Raw genomic sequence first — 23,093 nt, 5'->3', positions numbered from 1 at the left:
CATTATGCTAAATGAAACAAGCCAGCTGCAAGGGACAAAGACTGTATGATTTCACTTATGAGTTCCATAGAGTAGTCAAATTTATAGAGGCAGTAACACACTGAACTGGATACTTAAAAATGGTCAAAATGGTAAATTTTATGTTGTGTATTTTACCATAATAAAAAAAGACTGGGGGCTGGGCATGGTGGCTCATGCCTGTAATCCCAGCACTTTAGGAGGCCAAGATGGGTGGATCATGAGGTCAGGAGATTGACACCATCCTGGCTAACACGGTGAAACCCCGTCTCTACTAAAAATACAAAAACAAAATTAGCCAGGCGTGGTGGCAGGCGCCTGTAGTCCCAGCTACTTGGGAGGCTGAGGTGGGAGAATGGCGTGAACCCGGGAGGCGGAGCTTGCAGTGAGTCGAGATTGTGCCACCACACTCCAGCCTGAGCGACAGAGCGAGACTCCGTCTCAAAAATAAATAAATAAATAAATAAATAAATAAAAATAAAAAAAAAAACAGATTGGGAAAAAAACCCCCAAAAAACAAGGGGCTCACCTTGATTGAAGACTAAAGGGGGTTTGGTGACTGGTGGGATGCAGGCTTCCTGGCCTGGTGACCCCTGGTGGGTGGTAAAGGCTGTGTCAACATCCTGCACTCCACTGTCCCTATAGAAATCTCAATGTTATGGGTCTCCCTTCACACAAGTGCAGCTGGCATGTGACTTGGCAGGACCTGCCATCCAGTGTTTTTTTCTCTGTCCTGAAGGGCTTGCTTTGGGGCTGGGCCTCCGAGCCAGTGGTGAGCTGCCACTCACCTGCTGAAGGAGGCCGCAGGCAGCGGCACTAACCCTCAATCTTGGACATACTTAATTGCCTCTAGTGGAGTCCTTGGGGGCATTTGCAGGTGAGAGGCAACAGCTCCTGGGCTGCATGTTAAGACATGTCATTTGACCAACCTGAATGTAAGCTGTGACCTCCCTCATCTGGTATCATGGGACTTTTTTTTTTTTTTTGTGCCGGAGTTTTGCTCTTATTGCCCAGGCTGAAGTGCAATGGCGTGATAGCAGCTCACTGCAACGTCCACCTCCTGGGTTCAAGCAATACTCCTGCCTCAGCCTCCTGAGTAGCTGGGATTACAGACGTGGCACTACGCCTGGCTAATTTTGTATTTTTAGTGGAGATGGCGTTTCTCCATGTTGGTCAGGCTAGTCTCGAACTCCCGACCTCAGGTGATCTGCCCTCGAACTCCTGACCTCAGATGATCTGCCTGCCTCGGCCTCCCAAAGTGCTGGGATTACAGGCGTGAGCCACTGCGCCCAGCCATGTATCACGGGTCTTTACAACCAAAAATCTGGCAAGAGCCAGTGAGAATCACAGATGTCAGTCCCATGAGCTGTAAAAGAGCAGCAGCAAAGAAGCCCCAAACATAGCTTCCCCCAAGGAAATGCCCATCTCCCTCACACCCACCTGGAAGCATCTCATCAAAGCTGGATCTGGCCTCGGGGTGGCGCAACAGGGATTTGGGGGTGAAGATAATTAACTGAAATACAGAACAATAGGCTCGTGAAGGATCAGATTCTGAAGATTCCAGAAGGAAGGTCAAAAGCAAGGCTACCCAAGCCTTGACCTTCAGGCCATGAAACACACCTGCCCTCCCACTCAACAGGAGCCTCAGGTCAGAAGTGGCAGAGAAGGAGGGAAAAGGAAAGATGACCAATTTCCCTGCTGTTCACCTCCCCTAGCTGGGTATCCACTCCTGGCAGGGCCCATCCCAGCCTGCTCGGACTCCCAATACTCCCCTCCCTGCTTCTCTGTACCTAGGAAAGAGCTCTGACCCTCTCCTTGGCAGTCTCAGAGCAAATGCACCCAAAGCCCATGTAAGGCTGTGACATGGCCCAGCACCAAGAAGCACCAGGGCTGTCCTGCCCTGTGGGCCCTTGGACTGCTAGGGACACTCCGAGCTGCAAGCCTCCACCCCATACTCCCACCCCCGTGGCATCCCAGGGCAGCAGGGCACTCCCTCGCTGTCCCCCACACTCCTTCCTTTTTTTTTTTTTTGAGACGGAGTCTCGCTCTGTCGCCCAGGCTGGAGCGCAGTGGTGCGATCTCGGCTCACTGCCAGCTCTGCCTCCCGGGTTCACGCTATTCTCCTATTCTCCTGCCTCAGCCTCCTGAGTAGCTGGGACTGCAAGTACCTGCTGTCATGCCCGGCTAATTTTTTTGTATTTTTTTTGGTAGAGACGGGGTTTCACTGTGCTAGCCAGGATTGTCTCCATCTCCTGACCTCATGATCCACCTGCCTCGGCCTCACAAAGTGCTGGGATTACAGGCGTGAGCCACCTCGCCCGGCCTCCTTCCTTTTTAGAATCACTTCTCCAACGTATCCCTCCACTCAACTTCTACTCACCCTTCAACACCCAGCTCAGGAGCCGCTCCCTGGGGACCCTGCACTCCCTTGGCCTCTGCCAGGGCTCACCTCTCTTCCAGAGCTCAGCACACCCCCTATGACCACCTGTTCAAACATCCGTCCTCCTCACCGGGCTGGGGCCTGCAGCCTATGTGATTGCTCCGCATGTGGTGCTCAGCAGTATGCAGGGGCCCAGTCGGGGAAGAGGACACACAGAACACGCAGTTCCCTCATGGCAGCAGTGAGGAGGAAGGGCCAGGCTCCCTGACACCATGTCCTGTCCACACTACCCCTGCAGGTGCCCACCTAGCTAACCCCAAGCAAGAGGCTCTCTGAGGAGCCCTTCCCTGCACCAACAGGGCAGGGCCAGGCCTCGTTTGAGCAAGGGAGGCCCTGCCACTGACCGGCTTCCGGAAGGGCAGCAGGATCTGGCGTCGTAGCACGTGGAAGAAGTTGCCAGGAGTGGAGCAGTTGACAACAACCCAATTGCAGTCATACAGCTGATTGATGTCGAAGTTGGCTTCTTTAAGGTCCTGCAGCAGGGAAGGAAATGGCCAGAGGCCAGGACGCAGCACTGAGTCTTCTGGGGCATCTGGGGGCCCTCAGGTGATCTAGTTTGGGTATTTGTCCCTGCCCAAATCTCATGTTGAATTGTAATCTCCCACTGCTGAAGGTGGGGCCTGGTGGGAGGTGTTAGGATTAGAGCTTGGGCCATCCCCTTGGTGATGAGTGAGCTCTCACTCTGAGTTCACACAAGATCTGGTTGTTGAAAGTGTGTGGCCCCTCTCCCCGACTCTCTTACTCTTGCTCTGGCCATGTGACATGCCTGCTCTCCCACTTCATCTTCTGTCATGATTGTAAGCTTCCTGAGGCCTCCCCAGAAGCTGAGCAGATGCCAGCATCATGCTTCCTGTACAGCCTACAGAACTGTGAGCCAATTAAACTTTTCTTTATAAATTACCCAGTCTCAGGTTTTTCTTTATAGCAACCCAAGAATGGCCTAACACACTGACTCCCCAGGAGACATAAGCTGACACTAACAAGTGAGTCCAGCAAGCTCCTTCGGCCAGCCTCATACCCTGGAGGAGAGCCTCAGTCCCACTCAATCCATACTATTTCTTTGAAAGCTATTGCCCAGCATGAAACAAATACCACTTTAAGAGACAGAAGTTCTACCTAAAACCAATTTTCCTTAGACACTGACACCTAATCATTTTCTTTGAGTTTTTTTTTTTTTTTTTTTTTTTTTTTTTGAGACGGGAGTCTCCCTCTGTCGCCTAGGCTGGAGTGCAGTGGCGCAATCTTGGCTCACTGCAACCTCCACCTCCCGGGTTCAAGAGATTCTCTGCCTCAGCCTCCTGAGTAGTTGGGACTACAGGTGCCCGCCACCACGCCTGAATAATTTTTGTATTTTTAGTAGAGACGGGGTTTCACTATATTGGCCAGGGTGGTCTCGAACTCCTGGCCTCGTGATTCACCTGCCTGGGCCTCCCAAAGTGTTGAGCTTACAGGCGTGAGCCACTGCGCCTGGCCAGTTCTTTTTTTGTGAGACGGAGCTGCGCAGGCTGGAGTGCAGCGGCACGATCTTGGCTCACTGCAACCTCTGCTTCCCGGGTTCAAGCAATTCTCCTGCCTCAGCCTCAGAGTAGCTGGGATTACAGGTGGGTGCCACCATGCCCAGCTAATTTTTGTATTTTTAGTAAAGACAGGGTTTCACCATATTGGCCAGGCTGGTCTCAAACTCCTGACCTCATGATCCACCTGCCTGGGCCTCCCAAAGTGCTGGGATTTCAGGCTTGAGCCACCACACCCGGCACAGTTTTTTTTTTTTTTTTAAGACAGGGTATTGCTCTGTCACCCAGGTTGGAGTGCAGTGGCACGATCTTGGCTCATTGCAGCCTTGACCTCCCAAGCTCAAGCAATCCTCCCACCTCAGCCTCCCAAATAGCTGGGACTGCAGGCGTGCACCATCATGCCCAGCTACTTTTTAAAATTTCTGTAGAGACGGGGTCTCACCATGTTGCCCAGGCTGGTTCTTTGAGTTCTTAAAGTTTCACTGGAATCACCCCAAAGTTCTCTCCTCCTCAGGGCTTCCAGACCTGAATCAGGGTCTGGAAGCATCCCGCAGGAGCCCTTGCTGAGGAGCTCACATGGCGTTTCTGTGCTTGCAGCAACAGCAGGAAGCCAATGGAGGCAGTCCCTGCACCTTCCTCTGTGCTCTGAGGAAGTCTCTCATCCCAGGGCGCCCAGAAGCATGGGGCCACACCTGTCCACTCACGTGAGCTCCCCAGAATGGAGAAAGGGACAGAGGCATGGTCTGCCACTTCAGGATGACCAGATAGATTGTTCTTCCCCAGGTTTCCCACCAGACACCCCGAGAATGGCTGGGCTGACAGGGCCTGTATTACTCACTGGCAGGACGTCTGGGTCATCGTTGCACATCTGCAAGAACCGCTCTGGGCGGGCGGAGGAATGTTCTGGACCCTGGAACCAGACACGCAAGTTAGTTTAAGAGCTCTTGCGTACTGACATTTGCCGCATCTGCTGTTCCTCCTCCTTAACCAACTAGCTCATTTCTGGTTATCTTTTTTCTTGATGGCAGGGTTCAGTTCCTTCCCCCTCCCACCAGCAAAGCACTTGGCTCATCATTTCTACACTTGGACGCCTGTGCATCTAGGGAGTCTGCACCAGCAGGGACGGGGCATGCTAGCCACATCCAGATGGGCTACTCTGGCTTTCTGAAGTGACATCCCATCTGAGATGGATGGGAAGCACCAGCAGAGCCCTTAGGAGGCTGGTGTGAGCCACTGGCTCTCATGCCAGTCTTTGGGGTCAGGGTCCTACACAGGCCCTTCCCAAGTCCTAGGTCTGGCAGGGAAGGGCCAGAGGCTCACCATGCCCTCCATGCCATGGGGCAGCAGCAACACGATGCCATTCTGCCGCACCCACTTGGCTTGTCCCGGGCAGATGAACTGGTCGATGATACACTGGGCCGTGTTGTGGAAGTCACCAAATTGGGCTTCCCAGAGGACCAGGGCATTAGGACTGGCCATGGCGAAGCCCAGCTCAAAGCCTACAAGGGACAAAGGAAGGAGAAAACCATGTCCAGGACACCAGCCAGTAGGCCCAGCGGGGGTGGGTGGGTGACAGGCCCTGGTGGTGTGGCTCCAGGCACTCACCCAGCACGCCGTACTCAGACAGTGAGCTGTTGCACACAGTATAGGGGGCCTGATTGGGCCAGAGATGGTTCATGGGGATGCAGGTTCTCTTGTCCACATTCTGGTCATGGAGCACATGGTGGCGGTGGCTGAGACAGGACAACAGAGGTAATAATTAGGAGCTCTGACTTGACAAGCAAATATGCTGGGGACCCGCACGAAGCACCAGCAGATGCCATGCTCTGTGACCTGGACTTCTGGCCAGGCAGCTGCAGGGTCAGCCCCACCCAGGTCTTAACAGAAGCACCCATAGCAAATGAGGGACAGAGGTTTTCAGCCTGAGAGCAATGTGACTCTTCCGGTTTCTAACCGTCTTCCGGAAAAGAAACACCAGAACCCCTCCCTTTCCATCTTCTACTCTTTGGAGGGCAAACGAAACTGCCCAGAACGTTACCTGAATGTGCCCCGCTCCACGTCCTGGCCGCTCAGCCGGATGTGGATGCCCTCCTTCAGGAGCGAGCCAAACGCCATATACTCCGCTAGAGCCCAGTCCACAGTCCGGTTCTTCACCATTTCCCCACGAGTCTTCAAGATCCGGCTCAGCCCTGCAGAGACACAGCTCTCACCAGCTGCTGCAGGCCCTGCCTGCACATGCCTGCCTTGCTTCTCAGCGTGCCCATGGCAAGAGCGGAGACTTCTTTACTCGTAGTTTCTGGGTTCCTGACTTGCTGGAAAAGCTGTGACCTCAGTCTCTCCTTTACCACTGAGGAAGTGTAGGATTGTGCTAAGGGCAGGGAGTGGGAGAGGTGGCTCCATCCAACCACCCCAGAGGCCTTGAGCAGGGCAGGAAGGGAGTCTCTGTAGGACACATGATGGGGGCCAAGGTCACAGTCCTAGACAGTTGTCGCCCCTGGCCTGGGCCCCAACATTTCCACAGGTCAGCACAGAGAGTGTTACCTCCATGAATAGTAAAGTTTTCCACAGGCACAGAACTAGCCACATTCCCGATGTGTGTCAGAATATCCTCCGTCAGACCCGTGGAGGGGCAGGACATGCTCCTGGGCTGCCCGTCCAGGGTGAAGAAGCCTAGGAGAAGAAGAAGAACTGAGGCATGACATCTGCTCTACTTTTCCAGGGACCACACCATGGCAGACCCGTGATTTTGGGGAGAAGCAGGGTGAGAGACAATGTAGCTCACACTGTGTTCCCCAGAAAACATTAATGCAGGGGTCTGGGTCCAGGGTCTGCAGGGGGCTTTGCTGAAATGGTGCACACAACTGTGCATTGTGGGTACAAAGTGGAAAGCATGAATTTTTTCTGGGAAGAGGATGCCTTGTTACATCAGATCCTCAAAGGAGCTTATTTGTGGCACTGTTTCTTCACTCACCAGGCCAGGGAGAGTCCAGCCAGTGCTTAATGTGCAAGATCTTCTCATCTTTAGATCTGGCAAAAGCTTCCTCACAGATCTTATCATACTTGGAAATTTCCTCCTGGAGGGTTGGGCACAACACAGCGTGACTGGCACAGGGCATGACTACTGCACACGCCCACCTGTACCCCCACACTTTCTGACAGCCACCACGCAAGCCCAACCATACCCCGGCACAACTCCCATGCATGCCCACCCATAGTCCCACACTTCGTGGATGCAAAACATCTCAGCCTCTGGGCCTGCTCCTTTTCAACAGGCATAACACCTTTCTAAGATTTTATTCTTTTCACTCCCAAAAGTTTCTTCCTCACATTTGCTGGGTAGAGATTCTGCTCGGAGTTTGAACCCCTAACCCTTCACCACTTTTTTTTTTTTTTTTTTTTTGAGACGGAGTCATGCTCTGTCACCAGGCTGGAGTGCAATGGCGCGATCTTGCCTCACTGCAACTTCCGCCTCCTGGGTTCAAGCGATTCTCCTGCCTCAGCCACCTGAGAAGCTGGGACTACAAGTGCGTGCCACCATGCCCAGCAAATTTTTGTATTTTTAGTAAAGATGGGGTTTCACCATGTTGGCCAGGATGGTCTCGATCTCCTGACCTCATGATCCACCTGCCTCAGTCTCCCAAAGTGCTGCAATTACAGGCGTGAGCCACCACGCCCAGCCCACCACATTTTTTCTTAAGAACTGGTCCAGGCCAGGCGCAGTGGCTCATGCCTATAATCCCAGCACTTTGGGAGGCCAAGACAGGCAGATCACTTGAGGTCAGGAGTTCGAGACCAGCCTGGCCAACACGGGGAAACCCTGTTTCTACTAAAAATACAAAAATTAGCTAGGCGTGGTGGCTCGCACCTGTAATCCCAGGTATTTGGGACGCTGAGACATGAAAACTGCTTGAAGTAAGGAGGTGGAGGTTGCAGTGAGCTAAGATCATGCCACGGCACTCCAGCCTGGGTGACAGAGCTAGACTCCATCTCAAAAAACAAAACAAAACAAAACAAAAACTGGTTCACAAAGCTCTGTCTCCAGCATAGGCTACAGGCTATCAGGTTGTTCTGATCTGGGATCTGTCCTGTTCCCATGCTCAGATATAGCTCCTCACACCCACCCTCTCCCTCTCTAGGGCAGCTGCTTGGCCTTCCCACTCACAACCAACCAGCACTTACTATCCAGATTACAACAGGCCCCTTACCAAGCTGGATCCACCACCTACCTCTCAACCATGCACAATTTGTGAAATCTGAGAAAACCTACTGGGCTGCTACTACATCCCCTTCCCTTCCCCAAAACACTGTTTAAGGCCCACTTCCTTTATAAAGCATCTCAGTGGCCCAGATTCTTCAAAAAGTTATGCATTGAAATGCTGTAGTTGTAAATATTTCACATCCTCTCACGTGTATCCTCATAACTGGCAAAAGTGAGAACTGGCCCTGTGGCCCACCTTTTCTAGTCATCGCCAGCCCTGGAAAGGCGCACTGGGATAGAGCCGCAGGGACGTACCTCATACTCGGGCTGGTTGACCACACCCTGCGACACCAGCAGCTCAGCGTACTTCTGTAACACAGGCTTCTGCTTGCGGATCTGCTTGTACATGAGCGGCTGCGTGAACATGGGCTCATCCATCTCGTTGTGGCCGTTGCGCCGGTAACACACCTGCTCAGAGCAGTGAGAGGATGTTAGAGACAAGGGCTGGCCCCTTGGGAAGAAGTGCTGTTCAGGCACCTGCCCCATCTCTCCTAGGTGATGGCCACGTTCTTCATTCCTCATGCCTGCCCTGGAGTTTACCTTCTCTAGAATTAGGATTCTGTGTATCTCTCCTTCACACAGTAGAGCTGCTCTATCAATGAGGAGTGGCCCTTCTCACCACCACAGCTCCTGCCTGGGAAGCATTCCTTGGTGCTTACAGGCCTGAACTATTTGGAGCTCAAAGGAACCAGCATGAGGCCTGGCAGTAGAGAGCCCTGAGGTGACTCATCTAGACAAGCTCCTCTCCTTGGGACACAGGGGTGCCGAGGGCAAGAGGGGTGGGTCAGATGCTCTGCCCAGGACGTGCTGTCCCCAGAGTCACTCACCAAATCGACGACCACGTCCTTGTGGAAGGTGCTCCTCCACTCGGCCGCCACTTTGCACACGTACATGACAGCCTCGGGGTCATCTGAGTTCACGTGGAAAATGGGGGCATTCACTACTCGGGCCACGTCAGTGGGGTAGGGGGAGGAGCGGGCCATCCGAGGGTCGGTGGTGAAGCCGATCTGCAAGGAACATGTAGCCTAGCAAGAGGGCACCTGGCACAGCCGGCACAGGGACCAGAGGGCGGGGCTGAGGCCGGGCATGGCATGCACTTGCCATCTGGCTACTCTGAGTACGTGCCCCAAAATGGCTGTTTACACTTTTTCTTTTCCTTTGTTTTTTCCTATTCTGATAACAAAATCCATATATATTTAACACAGAGAATTTAAAAGACATAGTATAAAAAATTAAATTAAGTTACCTATAATTCCACAGGCTATGGGGTAAATATTCTGATGTTTTCCTTTCCAGATTATTTTCTTTGTAGGCATATATACGTAAATAAATACTTAAATTTGGGATCTTATTATTTCTATTATTTTGATTAATTCTTTTTATTTTTTGTAGAGATAGGGTCTCACCATGTTGCCCAGGCTGGCCTCAAACTCCTGGGCCTAAGTAATCCTCCTGTCTCGGCTTCCCAAAGTGTTATTATAGGAGTGAGGCACTGTGCCCAGCCTAAGAATTTTTTTTTTTTTTTGAGACGAAGTCTCACTCTGTTGCCCAAGCGGAGTGCAATGGCGTGATCTCAGCTCACTGCAACTTCCACCTCCCGGATTCAAGCGATTGTCCTGCCTTAGCCTCCCCAGTAGCTGGGAATACAGGCACGCACCACCATGCCTGGCTAATTTTTGTTATTTTTAGTAGAGACGGGGTTTCACTATGTTAGCCAGGCTGGTCTTGAACTCCTGACCTTGTGATCCACCTGCCTCAGCCTCCCAAAGTGCTGGGATTACAGGAGTGAGCCACCACGCCCAGCAAGAATTTTTTTTTTTTTAAAGAGAGAGTCATGGTCTGTCAACCAGACTGGAGTGCAGTGGTGCAATCGTAGCTCACCTCTCATGCCAGCCTTCTGTGTAGCTGGTGTTATAGGTGTGCACCACCAGGCCCAGCTAATTTTTAAATTTTTTTTGTAGAGATGGGGTCTTGCCATGTTGCCCGGGCTGGTCTTGAACTTTGGGGCTCAAGTGATCCTTCTGCCTCGGCCTCCCAAAATGCTGGGATTACAGGTGTGAGCCACAGTACCCAGCCAGAAAAGAAAATTTAAAGGCTTCATAACATTCCTTACCAGTTAGATATACCAAAATTTAATGATATATTCATAATTTTATGGTTTGCATTTAAATTTTTATCTTATGATATATTTCAAACACAAAGCATGATAATACCACACTGCTCATCCTTAACGCCTTCACCTAACATGAACAAATCCCAACGGTTTCGCCATATTTGTTAGTGGACCAAAATGTTTCTGTCACAGAGGCTCAAGCCCGCAGGCCTCCTTACCCTTAAATCAGAGGAGGACACTGCCACAAGTTGCTATTTGTACTTCATATGTCTGTAAACAGTATATAGTATCTTCTGAGGCTTGTTGGTAACTTTGCAGTTTGCCTTTTAACATTTGCTTTTATGATACACCCAGGTTGAAACATGTAGCTATACTTCCTTTAGTCTCTACTTTCCAGTGAAACTTAACCAGACACAGTATACCCCACAGAGTATTTATCCATTCTCCTGTTGGTGGACATTTCTTTTGTTTCCAATTTGTGGTAAACACAATGTTGCTGTACACAACCTTATACAAATTTTCTCCCTCAAACGCTGATTTTTTTGCAATCTAATCCTAGAAAGGGAAAACTGAGCCACAGGCATGAGCATTTAAAATTTTTCTAAATGCTCTCCTGAGTAGCTGTTCTACTTACACTCCTACTAGCAGCATATTAATATCCTGCAATTTCCATTTACCATACTGTGACCATTTCCCCAGGATATTAAACTTTTTTTTTTTTTTTTTTTGGTAAGACAGTCTCATTCTGACTCCCAGGCTGGAATGCAGTGGTGCACCTCTGCTTACTGCAAGCTCCACCTCCCGGGTTCACACCATTCTCCTGCCTCAGCCTCCTGCGTAGCTGGGACTACAGGTGCCTGCCACCACGCCTGGCTAATTTTTTGTATTTTTTTTTTTTAGTAGAGACGGGGTTTCATGGTGTTAGCCAGGATGGTCTCAATCTCCTGACCTCATGATTCCCCGCCTCGGCCTCCCAAAGTGCTGGGATTACAGGCGTGAGCCACTGTGCCCGGCCATTCCCTAGGATATTAAACTTTTTAGTGGTTGTTTAACATCCCTTCCTATGGCTTTGCCAAATTTTATGCAAAGACGCTTCTGCTGTTGGACATAGGTTTGTTTCCTAACTTTGTGGTAGCGCAAATATGGTTTTGACAAAAACTTTTTTTTTTTTTTTTTTTTTTGAGACAAGGTCTCACTCTGTTGCCCAGGCTGGAATGTAGTGGTGTGATCACGGCTCACTGCAGCCTTGACCTCCCGGGCTCAAGCAATCCTCCTGCCTCAGCCTCCTCAGTAGCTGGGACTACAGATGTGTACCACCACGCCTGGCTAATTTTTGTTTTGTTTTGTTTTGTGTAGAGACAGGGTCTCACTTTGTTGCCCAGGCTGGTCTTGAACTCCTGAGCTCAAGCAATCCTCTTGCCTTGGCCTCCCAAAGTATTGGGAACAGGGTTTGAGCCATTGCATCTGGCAGACAAACAGTCTTAAGAAAAAATATTTACCATCAGATGGCTTCCTTAGGTGAAATTTCTGGAAGGGGAATTTCTAAGTACGTTCTAAAAGAAATAAGAGACTCAGCTAAGAAGTTACTTCCTCTCCTTCTACAGATCTTCCTGATGCCACACTACCTCATGAGCAATGAGTCAAAGCAGTAAAGAGATAAAGAAAATATTAGCAAAATCTAACTCTATATTTATGTTTAATGGCTTTTAAATAATCTCCCTTCTCACACTGACTAAAGAAATGATCAGAAATAGTCAGACACTGATGAGAATATTAAAAAAAAAATGGTGTATCAGAGCCTGACACATAAGAGAGCCCTGAACAATCTCAGCTGGTATAGAAGCCAGCATCGCCCATCTTGGGCTTCAGCATGTAAAGAAGGGCCTGCAGCAGGAAGTCAGTGATCATAACATGCCTTACTGCTAGAACCTCACAGAAAGAAACCCATTTTGCAAGGCTGATGTCTCAGCTGCCCTCTCCAATGTTCACCACTGTTATGAGCTTCTGTGCCTTCATGCACATATGGATGGCAGCACACATGACGGAGGTGCACTCTACCAGCAGGAGTATCTACTTGGGTGGATGTGCACACACGTGTGGAGGTGCACTCTACCGGCAGGGTTATCTATACTAGTGGCTGTGCATACACACATATGACAGAGGTATACTCCAAATATACTCTGTACTTTTTTCCACTATGGGTGTATTAATAATACCTCTTAGTATATTATTTGAGGCAGCTATACTTACCACTATACCACCAATGTACTCTCTTAGTATACTTTTGGGAGTTAGTGTTTTAGTAGGAAAATCTCGCTAAGAGGAAAAGCTGGTCTGGGAGACAAAGGAACCCTTAGGGCCAAATGGTTTCTCCTCTCACCTCTAGCCCTTCTCACCCCTCCCATTTACTTCAACCCTGACAACTCGTTCACTAGCTGTGCCAATACTTCCAATGAGGAGGAATCCAAAACTTCTGGGGGAGCCGGTTCCCCTGTTGGAACAGGTCTCACTGTTAGGAGTTCTTCCTTTCATTCAACTAAAATCTGCTTCTTGGGTAATTGTAGCCACCCACTGGAGCTAACTCTGTCCATTAGATGCTTTGCTACTCAATCATTTATATTTGAAAATAGTATCCAAGTGCAAAAGAATGAAGCGGGACTCCTTTGCACCATGCACAAAAATTAACACAAAACAGATCATAGATGTAAGGGCTAAAACTATAAGACTCAGAAGAAAGCATAGGAGGTAAAACTTTGTGACCTTGGATTAGGCAAAGCCTTCTTGGATATGACACCAAAAATCACAAGCAACAAAAGAAAAAACAGATAAATTATGCTTGATAAAAAATAAAACTTTTGTGCTTCCAAGGACACCAAAATTGTCCCATATTTGCAAATCATCGGATACATGGCTCATATCCAGAATATATAAAGAACTCTTACAACTCAACAATAAAAAGACAATCCAGTCAAAAAATAGGCAGAGGATCTGAATAGAAATTTCCCCAAAGATATACAAATAGCCAATAAGCAAATGAAAAGACACACACATCATTAGTCATTAGGGAAATGCAAATTAAAACCAAAATGAGATATCACCTCACACCTTCTAGGATGGCTAGAATAAAACAGACAATAACAAGAGTTGGTGAGGACATGAAAAAACTGGAATCCTAGCTGGGGGTGCGGTGGCTCATGAGTGTAATCCCAACATTCTGGGAGGCTGAGGCAGGTGGATAACTTGAGGTCAAGAGTTCAAGACCAGCCTGGGCAACATGGCAAAACCCTGTTGCTACCACAAAAAAAAAAAAAGAAAAAAGAAAAAAAAAATTAGCTGGGAGTGGTGGTGCGTGCCTGTAATCCCAGCTACTTGGGAAACCGAGGCAGAAGAATCGCTAGAACCTGGGAGGCAGAAGTTGCAGTGAGCTAAGACTGTACCACTGCACTCCAGCGTGGGTGACGGAGTAAGACCCTGTCTCAAAAAAAAAAAAAAAAAAGGAACCCTGATATATTTCCAGTGGGAATGTAAAAATGGCACAGCCACTTTGAAACAGTCTGAGATTTCCACAAAAAGTTGAACACACAGATACCACATGATCTAGCAATTCTACTCCTAGGTACATACCCGAAAAGGAATTCAAACATATGTAGACACAGGCTGGGCACAGTGGCTCATGCCTGTAATAACAGCACCTTGGGAGGCTAAGGCAGGTAGATCACCTGAGGCCAGGAGTTCGAGACCAGCCTGGCCAACAGGGCGAAACCCCGCCTCTACTAAAAATACAAAAATTAGCCGGGCATGGTGGTGCACACCTACAGTCCCAGCTACTCGGGAGGTTCAGGCACTAGAATCGTTTGAACCCGGGAAGTGGAGGTTGCAGTGAGCTGAGATTATGCCACTTGCACTGCAGCCTGGGCCACAGAGAGGAGAGTAGGTGGCACAAAAAACAAACAACAACAAAAAATGTATATATAAGGCCTGGCGCTGTGGCTCACACTTGTAATCCCAGCACTCTGGGAGGCCGAGGCTGGCGGATCATGAGGTCAGGAGATCGAGACCACCTTGGTTAACAGGGTGAAACCCCATCTCTACTAAAAATACAAAAAATTAGCTGGGCATGGTGGTGGGTGCCTGTAGTCCCAGCTACTTGGGAGGCTGAGGCAGGAGAATGGCGTGAACCTGGGAGGCGGAGCTTGCAATGAGCCGAGATCACACCACTGCACTCCAGCCTGGGCGACAGAGCGAGACTCCGTCTCAAAAAAAAAAAAAAAAAAGTATATATAAACACTTGTACATAAATGTTCACAGCAGCATTATTTTATTTCTTTATTTTTTGAGACAGAGTCTTGCTCTGTCACCCAGGCTGTGGTGCAATGGCGTGATCTCGGCTCACCGCAATCTCTGCCTTCCAGGTTCAAGCAATTCTCCTGCCGCAGCTTCGAGAGTAGCTGGGATTACAGGCACGAGCCACCACGCCTGGCTAATTTTTGTATTTTTAGTAGAGACGGGGTTTCATCATGTTGGCCAGGCTGGTCTTGAACTCCTGACCTCAGATGATCCACCTGCCTCGGCCTCCCAAAGTGCTGGGATTACAGGTGTGAGCCACCATGCCCAGCCCACAGCAGCATTATTTATAATAGCCCAAAAGTAGAAACAATCTAAACGTTCGCCAACTGATATAGGGCACATATTGTATGATTCAATTAATATGAACTTTACAGAATAAATACATCTATAGAGACAGAAAGTAGATTAGTGGTTGCTTAGGGCTTGGGAGGATGGAGGGGTAGGAGTAAGATAACTAAGGGATGCAAGGTTTTTCCTTGAGGTGATGAACGCTCTGAAATCAACTGTGATAGTTGCACGTATTTATAAATATACTAAAAACCACTTAATTGCAGACTTGTTAAAGGGGTAAATTACATGATAAGTGAACTATATTTAATAAAGCTATTAAAAAATACAATTTAAAAAAGTTGAGCAGGCGGGTGTGGTGACTCACGCCTGTAATCCCAAGCACTTTGGGAGGCTGAGGAGGGTGGATCACTTGAACTCAGGAGTTCAAGACCAGTCAACATGGTCAACACAGTGAAACCCTGTCTCTACAAAAAAAACCATAAAAATTAGCCAGGTGTGGTGGTGCATGGCCATAGTCCCAGCTACTGAGGAGGCTGAAGTGGGAGGATTGCTTGAGCCTCGGAGGTGGAGGCTGCAGTGAGTCTAGATTGTGCCCCTGCACCCCAGCCTGGGCAACAGAGTTAAGACCCTGTCTAAAAATTTAAAAAACAAAAAAAACTTCTTTTTTTTTGGCTGGCCATGGTGGCTCATGCCTGTAATCCCAGCACTTTGGGAGGCCAAGGCAGGCGGATCACTTGAGCTCAGGAGTTCAAGACCAATCTGGCCAACATGGTGAAACTCTGTCTGTACTAAAAACACAAAAATCAGCCAGGGGTGGTGGCAAGTGCCTGTAGTCCCGGCTACTCAGGAGGCTGAAGCAGGAGAATCGCTTGAACCTCGGAGGTGGAGGTTGCAGTGAGCCAAGATCACTCCACTGCACTCTAGCCTGGGTAACAGAGCTAGACTCCATCTCAGAAAAAAAAAAAAAAAATTAAAAAAAAATTTTTTTAAAAACATGAGCATATCCCAAACAAGAAATCCCAAAGAAATTCATGCCAAGATACATCAAACTTCTGAAAACTAGACAAAGAAAAATATGGCCGGGTGTGGTGGCTCATGCCTGTAATCCCAGCACTTTGGGAGGCTGAGGCGGGTGGATCACCTGAGGTCAGGAGTTTGAGACTAGCCTGACCAACATAGTGAAATCTGTCTTTACTAAAAATACAAAAATTAGCTGGGCGTGGTGGCAGGCGCCTGTAGTCTCAGCTACTCAGGAGGCTGAAGCAGGAGAATCCTTGAACCCAGGAGGTGGAGGCTGCAGTGAGCCAAGATCATGACATTGCACTCCGGCCTGGGCAACAGAGCAAGACTCCGTCTCAAAAAAAAAAAAAAAAGAAAAAGAAAATAAAAACCTTCCCACAAAGAAAACTGTAAGCCCAGAAGTCTTTCAGTGGTGGATTCTACCAATCATTTAGGAAGGGAATAATATTAATTATACTGAAACTCATTCAGAATATAGAAGAGGAACCTCCTCTTAACATTTCACGAGGCCAGCACTACCCTGATAGCAAAACCAGACAAAGGCATTACAACAAAAGATCAATACCCCTCATGAACATAAGACAAAAATTCCACATTTGAAAATTAATGTACTTCATCATTAGCAAACTATATGGTCATCTCAATGGATGCAGAAGAGCACTGACAAAAATAAGCATCCATTCATTATATATACTGTCCACAGATTAGAGACAGAAGGGAACTCCCCTAGCCATGGTAAGGGACATCTACAAAAAAGCTACAGCTGACATCACACTTAATGATCAAATGCTAAACACTTTCTTCCAAAAATTGGAAATAAGAAAAGGATGTCCGTTTTTATCCACTTCGACACTGTGCTGAGGTCCTAGCCAGTGCAATAAGAAAAAAGAAAATACAAAGCATAGATACATGTGGATTGGAAAGGAAGGAAAATAACTTTCTCTATTTGAAGTCACATGACTGTCCATCCAGAAAGAATCCTCAAAAAAAAAAAAAAAGAAAGAAAATTAGAACTAATAAGCAGTTACTCAAAAAGTTAAAAATAGAACTATCATATGATGTAGCAATTCCACTCCACTTCTGGATATATACTCCAAAGAACGGAAAGCAGGATTTCAGTCAGGCACAGTGGCTCATGCCTGTAATCCCAGCACTTTGAGAGGCCTCAGAAGAGGGACTGCTTGAGCCCAGGAGTTCAAGAGCAGCCTGGGCAACACAGAGAGACCCTAACTCTACAAGAAAATTAAAAAAAAATTAGCTGGGCATGGTGGTGCACACCTGTAATTCCAGCTATTTCGGAAGCTGAGGTAGGGGGACTGCATGAGCCCAGGAGTTGGAGGCTGCAGTGAGCTATGATCGCACCACTGCCCTTCAGCCTGGGCAACAGAGCAAGACCCTGTCTCAAAGGGGAAAAAAAAAGAAAGCAGGGTGTCAAAGAGATATATGGACAGACATGTTCATAGCATCATAGCAGCACTATTCATAACAGGAAAATGTGGAAGTAACCCAAGTATCCACTGATGAATGAATAAGCAAAATGTGATATATTTTACTTATAGAGTGGAATATTATTCAGCCTTAAAAAGGTAGGAAACTCTAACACATGCTATAACGTGGATGGACCTTGAGGACATTCTGCTAAGTGAAATAGCCCAGGCACAAAAAGACAAATACTATGATTCCATTTATATGAAGTCCTTAGAGTACTCAAAATCATAGAGACAGAAAGTAGGGTGGATAGTTGCCAGGGGCTGGGGGTCAGGGAAGCAAGGACTCGGAGTTCATGTTGAATGGGTATGGAATTTCTGTTGGAGACGAAACAGTTTTGGAGATGGGTGGTGGTGATGGTTGCACAATATTATGAATGTATTTAATACCACTAAACTGTTCGCTTAAAAATAGTTAACAATGTAAATTTTATGTATATTTTACCATAGTAAAAAAATAGAAAAAAGGCCAGGAGCGGTGGCTCATGCCTGTAATCCCAGCACTTTAGGAGGCTGAGGCAGGCGGATCATGAGGTCAGGAGTTCATGACCACCCTGACCAATATGGTGAAATCCCGTCTCTACTAAAAATACAAAAATTAGCCAGGTGTGGTGGCACGTGCCTGTAATCCCAGCTACTTGGGAGACAGGCAGGAGAATCGCTTGAACCTGGGAGGTGGAGGTTGCAGTGAGCCAAGATCACGCCACTGCACTCCAGCCTGGGTGACAGAGCAAGACTCTGTTTCAAAAAAAAAAAAAAAAAAAAGAAAAAAACTCAGTTCAGTAGTGAGGTTGGTTTTTTAGACATCTCTGTTCCCTTGGTACAGGGAACTTTTCAGGTCTTCTAATACTATTCTTTCAAAGAAAGCAGATCAAATACTGACTCTTATCATTCCCTCTAGTAAGCTATTCAATCTCTCTGCTCCTCAATTTTCACTTCTGTAAAATGGGAATAGTACCACTCACTGCATGGGTAACTACCCTACAAATTAAGTTAATATACATAAAGTACCTAATTCAGCATCTGGGACACAGTAGGCAGTAAGTGGTAGCTTTTACCATATTGTGTGTTATATTTACACTGGATAATGTTCTTACCCTCTCTTAGTATTTGACCTCTTAAATTTTGAGCTCTTTAGTATTTGCTACTTAGTGAGCATATTTACTTATTTAAATTTAAATTTTTCCCTTTCTCTCTCTACTTCTTGCTGAGACAGCTGCATGTGTTTCTCTGTCCTCCTCTAATCAATTCTAAACTATAACAAATCATCTTTATAACCAACCAGTATCTCATCACTTCCTTGCGTCAGTCTCTCCAATGGCCTCCCAATGCCATTGGGAGCTTTCCTCAGGCGCTGGCTGATGGCAGTTCTCTCTTGCACTAACGATGAGCTGCGATGGCCTTGTCCACTCCTTCAGACACTAGGACCTCTCTCCTGACTTGATCTGATGCTCCCCAATATTTGCCTACCTTACCTTGAAGTTTCCATTTAAATGTCAAATCCTCAGTGACTTGTCTGCTGACTAACCCAGTATCTTGCAGAACACCTCCCACACCCACTTCATGGCACTGTCTATGAGCCCCCTGACCCTGCACTAAACTATAAGGTCTGTGATGATAGGGAGCACACCGGTGCTCTGCCTGGTACCTAGGAGAGTGCCTAGAGTTAAAAGGCACTAGAATATCTGTTATGGAAACTTCACACGCATCGATGAGGGGAACCCTTAGATACGGCTGGTGGAAGAATCTAACAGGTGATATGTATCAGGCCTGGGCAGAAATATTCATGAGAATGTTCATCACAGCCTTACTGAAAATAAAAAATGAGAATCCTAAGAGTCCATTTTATGAAACAAGTTATAAGATATTTCTATTAAAATTATTTTAAAAGGGTACGTAATGATATGAGCAAATATGTGGTAAATAAGAGTGGATATAAAGCTGTGTACATGGAACCCAGTTTCTTAAAGAAAGAGAGAACGTCCCCATGCACAGGCCATCTGTACGCCTGTGGAACTAGAAGAAAATATTCTTGTCGGGCATGGTGGATCACACCTACAATCCCAGTGCTTTGGGAGACCAAGATGGGAGGATCACTTGAGGCCAGGAGTTCAAGAGCAGCCTCGGTAACAGAGTGACATCCCGCCTCTACACAAAATAAAAAAAAAATTAGTCAGGAGTGGTGGTGCACGTCTATAGTCCTTGCTACTCGGGAGGCTGAGGCAGGAAGATGCTTGAGTCCATGAGTTCAAGGCTGCAATGAGCTATCATCATGCCCCTACACTCCAGCGTGAGCTATGGGGCAAGACTGGTCTCAAACAAACAAACAAAAATCTAAAACAATAACGCCATCTTAAAAATAATGTATTAAAATCTATTTTTTTCTTTTTTATTTATTTATTTACTTATTTATTTTGAGACAGAGTCTTGCTCTGTCATCCAGGCTGGAGTGCAGTGGCGTGATCTCAGCTCACTGTAAGCTCTACCTCCCGGGTTCACGCCATTCTCCTGCCTCAGCCTCCCAAGTAGCTGGGACTATAGGTGCCCGCCACCACACCCGCCTAATTTTTTTGTATTTTTAGTAGAGACGGGGTTTCACTGTGGTAGCCAGGATGGTCTCGATCTCTTGACCTCATGATCCATCCGCCTCGGCCGCCCAAAGTGCTGGGATTACAGGCGTGAGCCACCACGCCCAGCCTATTTATTTTTTTCAAGACGGGGTCTCACTCTGTTGCCCAGACTAGAGTGCAGTGGCATAATCATGGCTCACTGCAGCCTCGACCTCCCAGGTTCAAGTGATCCTCCTATCTCAAACCCCCAAGTAGCTAGGACCACAGGCATGCACCACCATGCCTAATTTTTTAAATTTTTTTTTTAGACAGACTCCTGCTCTGTCGCCCAGGCTTAGTGGTGTGATCTTGGCTCACGGCAACCTCCGCCTCAAGGGTTTCAAGTGATTCTTGTGCCTCAGCCTCCCAAGCAGCTGGGATTACAAGTGCGCGCCACCAAGCAGGTAGCTTTGTATTTTTAGTAGAGATGAGGTTTCTCCATGTTGGCCAGGCTGGTCTCGAACTCCTGGCCTCAAGTGATCTGCCCACCTTGGCCTCCCAAAGTGCTGGGATTACGTGTGTGGGCCACCATGCCCGGTGCTAACTTTTTTTCTTTTCTTTTTTTTTTTTTGAAATGGAGTTTCGCTCTTGTTGCCCAGGCTGGAATGCAATGGCGCAATCTTGGCTCACTGTAACCTTCACCTCTCGGGTTCAAGCAATTCTCCTGCCTCAGCCTCCCAAGCAGCTGGGATCACAGTCATGTGATCCCATGGCTAATTTTGTATTTTTAGCAGAGATGGGGTTTCACCACATTGGCCAGGCTTGAACTCCTGACCTCAGGTGATCCACCTGCCTCGGCCTCCCAAAGTGCTGGGATTACAGGACTGAGCCACTGCGCCCGGCCACCCAGTGCTAATTTTTCAATTTTTTTGCAGAGAAAGGGGGTCTCACTATATTGCCCAGACTGGTCTCAAACTCATGGGCTGAAGCAATCCTCCTGCCTTGGCTTCCCAAAGTGCTAGGATTACAGGCGTGAGCCACTGCACCTGGTTTTTAATAACAGATGTATTTTTATAATCGGAAAACAGTGAACGTCCTAAATGACTCAGAGATGTCATTCTAAGTAAGACTGATGTGAGCAGCAAAGCCGCAGGCTGGTGTGAGGTACCTGGTTGTTGACGACCACGTGCACGGTGCCATGAGTTGTGTAGGATGGCAGGTCGCTGAGGTGGAAGGTCTCGTACACAATGCCCTGGCCAGCAAATGCAGCGTCCCCATGCAACAGGATGGACATGACCTGTAAACACCAAAGGAGACCCCAAATCCAGAATGTTCTGATTGCCAAGTCCACAAGGTAAACAGAGGAAATGCATCATTTGTTTTTCAAAAAATAACGTTTTGAGATAATTTCAAACATAGAAAGTAGCAGGAAAGTCCACAGGGCCCCAAATCTCCAACATGCTAGCACCTTGGTATATCTGCTCAACACCAACACACCCTGCCATCATCATCTGTTCTCAGCACTGAGAGAGCTGTAGACCTGATGCATTGCTAGGACACTCTCCAACATGACCACCCGGACCCTCCGTTCCGGGAGGGCAGCACTAGCTTAGCCATTGGCCCCAGACCCCACATGGGAGGGCAGCATCACTTGCCAGGTCTCTTTGGCTCCTCCAACCAGGAGCAGCTCCTCATCCTTCTTGTCTTTGCACCCTTGACAGACCTTGGGTCCCCACTTGGGAAGGACATACTGCATCAGGTCAGGTTAACTCTGCTCACCTGGGAGGCTGCTGTCTGCTATCCTCCCTTTCACTCACCATTGTTTTCCTTGGCAATGAGTATAGTGGTAGTATTTTGTGAGAAGAAACTTTACATCCTGTTCCTCCTCAAACCTCCACCCCAGCCTCAGCAGTATTGACAACTGCGTCTGAACCAGCCCCTTGGGTGGTTGATGGATGGCAAACACCAGTTTCGATTACTCCTAAATTTATTAGTTGGCATTCTCTGCAAGGAAGAGCTTTCCCTTCTCCCTTGTTTATTTACTCGTGTTAGTATGTACTCATGGTTCCTATTTTATTCGACAGGTTGCATTAATATTGTTAGTTATTTTAATGCTCACACTGTTCCAGGTTGATATGGAGAGCAGCTCCGTCCAGCTGCCTCCCTTTCCTGTGAACAGGGACAGGTCTCTTTCATTCATGAGCACCTCCTTGCTTCCTGACCAACAGAACATTGTAGCTTCCATGTTGTACTGTCCCTGTCCAGCCCTGTACAATATCAGCTGTTTCTCTAAGAAGCCAGCTTCCTCCAGTAGAGGATGGGATTTAAGACCAGTATTTGTGTGCTCATCACTGCCAGGATATCATCATTTCTAGGCCCATTCCGCATACATCTAAAAAATACATGTGTGCATATGCAGGCGCACATATACATGGCTATTTCTGTGTGTGTGTGTGTGTGTGTGTGTGTGTGTGTATGCAATAAAACTATGAGTTTGTATTGATACCTCCAAATTTTAATCCAACACTTTCTAGGCCACCTCCTTCCACACCTATAAATATCTCCTACAACTGCAAGACACTCCATCCTCACTGCCTTTGATATGTTTACTCATTTGCTCAGTGTCCCCAATGCCACAATCATGTAAGCCCACCACCTCTACTCCTTGGATACACAGCCTATACTTCTTTAAAACCCTTGTATTAGTCAGAGCTCTCCAGAGAGACAGAACTGAGAGGGTGAAGAGGAAGAGGGAGAGAGAGAATGATTTTCTTTCTTTCTTTTCTGCTTTTTCTTTTTTTTTGAGGCAGGGTCTCACTCTTTCACCCAGGCTGGAGTGCAGTGGCACGATCTCAGCTCACTGCAACTTCTGCCTCCCAAGCTCAAGTGATTTTCCCACCTCAGTCACCCAAGTAGCAGGGAATACAAGTACATGCCACCATGCCTGGCTAATTTTGGCATTTTTTTTGTAGACACGAGGTTTCACCATGTTGGTCATGCTGGTCTCAAACTCCTGGGTTCAAGCACTCCTCTTGCCTCAGCCTCCCAAAGTGCTG

At 47.7% G+C, this 23,093-nt stretch overlaps 1 protein-coding gene across 8 annotated transcripts in view; it reads right to left on the bottom strand.

Annotated features, from left to right (window-relative positions):
• The window catches only part of OGDH (oxoglutarate dehydrogenase), a 102,943-nt gene that overhangs the window by 5,710 nt on the left and 74,140 nt on the right, over window positions 1–23,093 (bottom strand). For all 8 annotated transcript variants that reach the window (XM_016957411.3, XM_009453006.3, XM_009453005.3 and 5 more), the window contains 11 exons: window positions 21,206–21,334; window positions 9,058–9,237; window positions 8,486–8,638; window positions 6,944–7,046; window positions 6,514–6,642; window positions 6,011–6,161; window positions 5,578–5,705; window positions 5,293–5,471; window positions 4,811–4,882; window positions 2,803–2,931; window positions 1,459–1,531 (listed from right to left, as the gene is read on the bottom strand). In XM_016957411.3, the coding sequence (XP_016812900.1) occupies window positions 1,459–1,531; window positions 2,803–2,931; window positions 4,811–4,882; window positions 5,293–5,471; window positions 5,578–5,705; window positions 6,011–6,161; window positions 6,514–6,642; window positions 6,944–7,046; window positions 8,486–8,638; window positions 9,058–9,237; window positions 21,206–21,334 (1,426 nt within the window). The remainder of the gene's footprint in view (window positions 1–1,458; window positions 1,532–2,802; window positions 2,932–4,810; window positions 4,883–5,292; window positions 5,472–5,577; window positions 5,706–6,010; window positions 6,162–6,513; window positions 6,643–6,943; window positions 7,047–8,485; window positions 8,639–9,057; window positions 9,238–21,205; window positions 21,335–23,093) is intronic.

The sequence above is a fragment of the Pan troglodytes genome, chromosome 6, assembly GCF_028858775.2.
Source record: "Pan troglodytes isolate AG18354 chromosome 6, NHGRI_mPanTro3-v2.0_pri, whole genome shotgun sequence".
In the NCBI taxonomy this organism is placed as follows: Eukaryota; Metazoa; Chordata; class Mammalia; order Primates; family Hominidae; genus Pan; species Pan troglodytes.
This window is presented reverse-complemented; position numbering and strand designations above follow the sequence as displayed.